The 7,500-nt window shown below is 40.1% G+C and overlaps 1 protein-coding gene across 1 annotated transcript in view; it reads left to right on the top strand.

Moving 5' to 3' along the window:
- The window catches only part of LOC115221247 (peroxidase-like), a 25,705-nt gene that overhangs the window by 8,985 nt on the left and 9,220 nt on the right, over window positions 1-7,500 (top strand). Inside the window, exons 4-8 of the mRNA XM_036510894.1 lie at window positions 763-977; window positions 2,278-2,463; window positions 3,235-3,259; window positions 5,684-5,799; window positions 7,170-7,271. Of these exons, the coding sequence (XP_036366787.1) occupies window positions 763-977; window positions 2,278-2,463; window positions 3,235-3,259; window positions 5,684-5,799; window positions 7,170-7,271 (644 nt within the window). The remainder of the gene's footprint in view (window positions 1-762; window positions 978-2,277; window positions 2,464-3,234; window positions 3,260-5,683; window positions 5,800-7,169; window positions 7,272-7,500) is intronic.

Below are 7,500 nucleotides of genomic sequence, written 5' to 3'. Positions count from 1 at the left end.
CTATACGTTTTGAGTTCAAATTCTGCCGAGGTCGACTTTGCCTTTCATCCTTTTGGAGTCGAGAAAATATGTACATAGTTGAACACTGGGGTCGATATAGTCTACTTATCCCCTCCCACGAACATGCTAGGCTTATGCCAAAATTTGCAACCAGTAATGTAGTTGTAGTGATCGACGTCGTGGCGCTTTCTATCTATCTGTTTGATCAGCATGTCATTGACATCAACTTATATTCTCAGTCGAAATTGCTTTGCTATCTTCATGCTTAATACGCCTCAGAATTATCATCACCTGCCCGTCAGTGCATTTGGTGGAATTCAACTCTGTTGCATGAGATTTCTCCCAACTTCCTTTCTACCCACTGCAAAGTATCACGAACGAGTGTGTACTGCTCTTCTTGTGAATATCGTTAGTGCAATTGAATAAAGTACGAACATGAGAAATATATAGATAATTGTCCGCCATCTGTCCTTTCTTTATGAATTTACAGGTTACCTCTTATATTAATCTGTTCGTCAAAACTACAATCATTATTTTTCAGGTTAGACCAATTCTGAGAATACACCTGTAAAATTAAAAACGGGCTCTTGCCCTGTTGATCAGGCACCCGTGGCTTTTGTGGGAGTTTTCCATGTCACCTTTTTACTGTTATTTAATGTTTACACGAATGTGAAAACCCTTTGTATCGTCTTGTGTTGTATTTTATGTATAATTTATATTAATCCTTGTGGCCATTAAGAAAAAGAATAAATTATTTTTCAGGTTAGACGATGGAGCTATCACAGCAGAAAATCTTCTACCTGCAGTCCAGCCTCCCTTGGAACTTGTTGAGAATTGTCCGTTCGTCGAAGCCTTAACTTGTGATGCTACAGTTCCTTACCGTTCTGCTGATGGCTCTTGTAACAACCTTCTGTTCCCCTACCTTGGCCGATCAAACACTCCTTTCGATCGTTATTTGCCAGCTATTTACGAAGACGGTAAGTTAGAATCAATAATCTAGAGAGTCGGAATTAGTGTCGCGCCCATGAAAATATCAATAGAGAAAGAGCCGGTTTCTAACCTAGATCCAAGGCTCCTTCACTGTATGTGTGCATATGTGCAGTATTTGGAGTTAGTGCATGTGCAGATTTATATGATTTTTTTATGCATGCTTTCTCACGCATATACTTGCATATCCAGACATGCACACTTAAGTGATAAATTTCTGGGAAGCCCTACAACTTTTTATAGTTCCGGTGATGACGTAGATCTGCTCCCTTCGAATCAGATTTATCCACTCTGGTTCTGAGAAGCCTTAATTTCTCAAGGTTGTTACTTAGGCAGTGTGTTACGTATCCCAGTGCCCCAATAATTACAAGTATAAACCTGAACTTGTAATCTGGACAGAGTATTTTGGGCTGATCGTTAGCTGTATGTTAACATCCGCTAGGCAGCTGATTTCTACTGCTATACTCAGTTTCTCTTCTCTATCCCTAATCACTATATCAAGTTGGTTATGTTTACATTTTAATGAGGTTTTAACTGAGACATTCCATCAGTGCTCCTTCTTATTATGCCTATGTATGTATGTAATGTATGTATTATGTATGTATGTCTCTTCTAGTTTTTAATTATTATAACTCTTCCACTGAGGAGGGAGCCTGTTTCTAACAAAGATACAAGGCTCCATCTTTGGAGTGTAGTTAACACTAACAGATTCACATTTGGAACTTGAGAAAGTCTTGCTTTCTTCTTTCTGGTTTTGAGAACCTACATATGTATGTATGTATGTATGTATGTATGTATGTATGTATGTATGTATGTATGTATGTATGTGTGTGTGTGTGTGTATGTATGTATGTATGTATGTATGTATGTATGCATGTATGTACATACGAAAATACCCTGTTGTTGAAATTCCAAAGCCTTGTCTCTAGGTTAGAAACAGGCTCTTCCTCTTTTAGCAAGAAATCTTGAAACAAGATTGAATAATGACATACGTGCATACATGAATACATACATATATACATATAAAATGGCATCGCGTGTTCGATTCTTCTGTAAATCCGCAGCTCGAGTTCCATTTTCAGTTTGTACTTATTTACTTGCTTTCATGTTCGATTTCATTAAACGGATTTCGAAAACGGACGGAAGCCATAACATCCCGTTTCGCTTTCTCTACAAATCTGAGGTTTTCTACATAATCAAAAATAATAAAAGAAATCTTATACTTCAAAAATACACTGTGAATAAAATAAAATAAAATAAGATGTATCTTCTTTTTTTGTTTCTCAATAGATCTCAGCGCTCCTCGTGCTACCGGTGTTAATGGAGGAAACCTTCCCGGAGCCCGATTGATTAGTACAACATTCCATGGCGCCAGTACTCAAGAAAACGTCAATCCTGATTTTACCCATCTGCTAACAATGTTCGGTGTCTTCCTCAACCACGATCTTCAAGATTATCCTGCTATGCCAACAAGTGGTAAGGTCTTCCCTTAACCTCAATGGACTTTGTTTAATTATATACTCTTTAAATCTTTCTCTCTTACTCTTTTACTTGCTTCAGTCATTTGACTGTGGCCATGCTGGAGCACCGCCTTTAGTCGAGCAAATCGACCCCAGGACTTATTCTTTGTAAGCCTTGTACTTATTCTATCGGTCTCTTTTGCCGAACCGCTAAGTGACGGGGACGTAAACACACCAGCATCGGTTGCCAAGTGATGTTGAGGGAACAAACACAGACACACAAACACACACACACACATATATATATATATATATATATATATATATATATATATATATATATATATACATACATACATATATACGACGGGCTTCTTTCAGTTTCCGCCTACCAAATCCACTCACAAGACTGTGGTCGGCCCGAGGCTATAGTAGCAGACACTTGCCCAAGGTGCCACGCATGGGACTGAACCCGGAACCATGTGGCTGGTAAGCAAGCTACTTACCACAAAGCCACTCCTACGCCTATATATAGGCTATTATATGAATACAATTGGTCTCTCTCTCTCACACACACACACACACAGAGTTAATTAGTTAGTCAGTTAGTTTGTTAGTTAGTTAGTTTTATATGATTTTTAATCGATCTTGTACAAATATATACGGCCTTATATGAATATGCAATGTATCTTTAGATGATGATTATTTTGCTTCTTTTGCTAAATGTATAATGTGTTGTTTAATCCATTTATAAAATAACGACTATTTTCTTCTTCTTTTCCACCAGGTGACTGCTGTGAAACTGACGACATGTAAGTAATACCATATTGAAGGTGAAGAACAGACGGAATTAGCAGAGCGTCAGATTGAACACTTGACGGAATTCGATTCAGCTCTCTGGCTCTCTGTGTTCCAAACCCTCTCAAATTAAATTTCCCTTTCATCCTTTAGGGGTCGATAAATACAGTACCGATTCATTACTAGAGTCAATTCTTTTCTCTCTCTCCTCTCTCTCTCTCTCTCTCTCTCTCTCTCCTCTCTCTATCTCTCTCTCCCTCCCTCCCCCTCTTCTCTCTGGACTATATATATGACCTACATCGTCCTTGCCAGAGCACGTTCCGTGGACCGTGCATCTGCTCTCAAGAGCACCAGCCCTCTTTCACACACACATAAAACCTCTCTTATACACACGCACGCGCACCTTCGTTTTAGGATCACCACTACTTTGTTACCTCCTCTTCTCCCTAGTTCTCCTGTGTGACCCTTCTGTCCGGGATTCGCCATGATAGATCGCTAGTCACTACACATTCTTTATTTTCTCCAGCCATGTCACATTGCATCACACTGATTTGGTCTGAGAATGACATTAAAGATACAAATGTTTGCGGAACACTCAACCGCTAACACGTTAATTTCACGAGTATAAATTCAGTTGATTGAGCGACTTAATGGTCTTCAGTTAGGTAGAGAGAGAGAGATACAGTATAACTGGGACGATGGATCAATGAATCACACCCCGTCCTTTGAGAGACTGCCTGGGTCATAACAACAACACCCGGTATTTTATGAGGAGAAGATGGATCAATGAATCACATCTCATCTTTCGAGGGGTGATTCATTGATCCATGCTGAAACGCTTGATCAGAATTGACCTGGAGGTCTAAACAACAATCACCCAGTGTTATATGAGAAGCGTGTATGGTTAAGAAGCTGACGTTTCCGCCAATGCACTTTGTTTCTTTTCGAGGCACTTAATTCTCAAAAGATACGCTCCACTTAGTTATAAACAGGTGAGAATTTACAGCTGAATACTGAAATTCAGTAATCGGCAAAGTTATCAATATTGATCTTTGAGGTTTCTATGTAATTGATAAACACCTGAGAAGGCTGAATTGTTAACGAACTGAATCTGGAAGAGTGTAGTAATTTTACTCAATGATCCTCAACTAAATATCGATGCAATAACTTGCATTTACCACACATATTTCACGTTAAGCAGTCCAACTATACCAATATAATACCACTGAATTTTTATTGTTCTTTATCAATTTCGTTGAGTAGTTTCATTAAATTTCTTCAAATATTTCTTGTTAAAATCGGTTCGGCAAAAGTGACCGATAGAATAAGTATCAGGCTAAGAATAAAAGTACTGGGGTCGATACATTCGACGAGAAATTCTTCAAGACAGTACCCTAGCATGGTCGCAGTCTAATGACTGAAACAAGTAAAAGATAAAATATACGTTTTAATTTTAAATATAGAAATTTACATGATAGGAACCAATAAGTATTCAACGATCCCATGAAGAGGTCAATGGTATATGAATTCGCCGCCTTTTGCTGTAATTAAACGGAAACACGAGGCAATAAATTAATGAGCATTCTGGGTTACGGTGCTAAATTCAAGTTATTGCTTTGGCTTGTCCCATGTAACGCGATAGTTCATATTTTTAAAAAATTGTATCCCTCTCATACCAAAACAAACTTGGATATGAATATTGTTGATGTAAGGCGGCGAGCTGGCAGAATCGTTAGCACACCGGGCGCGATGCTTAGCGGTATTTCGCCTGTCTTTACGTTCGGGGTTCAAATTCCGCCGAGGTCGACTTTGCTTTTCATCCGTTCGTGGTCGATAAATTAAGTACCAGTTACGCACTGGGGTCGATGTCATCGACTTAATCCCTTTGTCTGTCCTTGTTTGTCCCCTCTATATTTAGCCCCCTGTGGGCAATAAAGAAATAAGGCGGCGAGCTGGGAGAATCGTTGGTACACCGCGCAAAACGTTTAGCGGCATTTTGTCCGTCTTTACGTTCTGAATTCAAATTCCACCGAGATCAACTTTGCCTTGCAGTCTTTCGGGGTCGATAAAATAAGTACCAGTTGAGCACTGGGGTCAATGTAAATTTCAGGCCTTGTACCTATAGTAGATAAGAAGACGGTGAGCTGGCAGAATCGATGGCACGCCGGGCAAAATGCTTAGCGGCATTTCGTCAGTCTTTACGTGCTGAGTTCAAATTCCGCCTTTCATCCTTTCGAGGTGTCGATAAAATAAGCACCAATTGAGCACTGGGGTCGATGTAATCGACTTACCCCTAACCAGAAGTTGCTGGCCTTGTGCTAAAATTTGAAAGCAATACGAATATCGTTGATGTTTTAATGGCTCCGATATTGAACGACTTTGTTCAGCCTACCCCTCCGGTAACAATAATTTTAAAAAATCATTTCTTATCTTTTCAGCGACATCTGCTTTCCTATCGCCATCCCAGAAGACGATCCCTTTTTCGCTCAATACAGTAGAACATGCATGGCATACACCCGTAGCCTAGCCACTCCCCCACTTTCCTGCGCTTTGGGTAAGTATGCTTACATTATTTATAATCTTTAAAGCGGCGAGCTGGCAGAAACGTTAGCACGCCGGGCGAAATGCGTATCCGTATTTCGTCTGAAGTTACGTTCTGAGTTCAAATTCCGCCGAGGTCGACTTTGCCTTTCATCCTTTTGGGGTCGATTAAATAAGTACCAGTTACGCACTGGGGTCGATATAATCGACTTAATCCGTTTGTCTGTCCTTGTTTGTCTTCTCTGTGTTTAGCCCCTTGTGGGTAGTAAAGAAATAGGTATTTCGTCTTTCTTTACGTTCTGAGTTGAAATTCCACCCAGACTTTGCCTTTCATCCTTTCGGAGTCGAAAAATTAAGTACTAGTTGCCTACTGGGGTCGATCTAATCGACTGGCCCCCTCCCCCAAAATTTCAGACCTTCTGCCTAGAGTAGAAAAAATTATTTATAATATTTAAGGCGGCGAACTGGTAGAAATGTTAACACGCTAGGCGAAATGCTTAGCAGTATTTCGTCTGTCTACGTTCTGAGTTCAAATTCCGCCGAGGTCGACTTTGCCTTTTATCCTTTCGGGGTCGATAAATTAAGTTCCATTTGCGTACTGGAATCGACCTAATCGACTGGTCCCCTCCCCAAAAATTTCAGACCTTCTGCCTAGAGTAGAAAAGATTATGTATAATCTTTAAGGCGGCGAGCTGGCAGAAACGTTAGCACACGGGGCGAAATGCTTAGCGGTATTTCGCCTGTCTTTACGCTCTGAGTTCAAATTCCGCCCGGGTCGGCTTTGCCTTTTATCCTTTCGGGGTTGATAAATAAAGTTCCAGATGCGTACTGGGATCGACCTAATCGACTGGCCCTCTCCCCAAAATGTCGGGCCTTGTGACTAGAGTAGAAAAGATTATGTATAATATTTGTCTGAGGAAAAATTAATAAAAATGTTGCTTTTTTTCGAAAAATATAAAAAGCAAATAGCAAAACAACTCACGAATTTAGATGCTGCTTGCTAACAGCAGCTTTAGTTTCGACAAGCATTTCAAATGTCCAGATGCGATGTATATGTATTTATTTACTTATTTCTAATTTATGAATCTTTGTGGCTTCAAAAGTGCAATAGTAATCTTGGTGAGAAAGTTGTAGAAAACCTGACGAAGAATTGGCTCATCGTTTCTCCTTACTGATTCTAGAGACCCTGGTCGATTTTAACTTTCATTCTTTCAGGGTCAATGAAATAAGTACCAGTTGAGCCCTGGGGTCGATGTAATCGACTTAGTCTCTCCCCCTTAAATTGCTGGCCTTGTGCCGAAATTTGAAATCAGTATCATGAATGTCGTTTTGTTGATGTGTGTAACAGTTTGTAAAACAGTTTCTTTCGTTATCATATTTCAGGTCCACGCGAACAGTTGAACGGTGCGACTAGCTTCATAGATGCATCTCAGGTGTATGGTTCTGATTTGACCAGACAAACCACACTGAGGACAATGACTGGTGGTAAGTTTTATGTTTGTGGGTGAGTTGGGGGAGGGAGAGTGCATGTGGTGGCCCCTTTTGATAAATGCCTCCTCGGAATATCCGATGAAGTAGACATGTCCTACATCCAAGAAACTTGATAGTAATGTGGGGCTGAATCGAGTGCTACTTTCGTTTTGTTCACACACTCGTGCGTATGCATATCCACGCACACATAACAACATACATATATACATACATACATACATAC

Source organism: Octopus sinensis, linkage group LG18 (genome assembly GCF_006345805.1).
Source record: "Octopus sinensis linkage group LG18, ASM634580v1, whole genome shotgun sequence".
Classification (NCBI taxonomy): Eukaryota; Metazoa; Mollusca; class Cephalopoda; order Octopoda; family Octopodidae; genus Octopus; species Octopus sinensis.
Note: the sequence above shows the minus strand (reverse complement) of the source record. Positions and strands in the feature narration are given on the sequence as shown.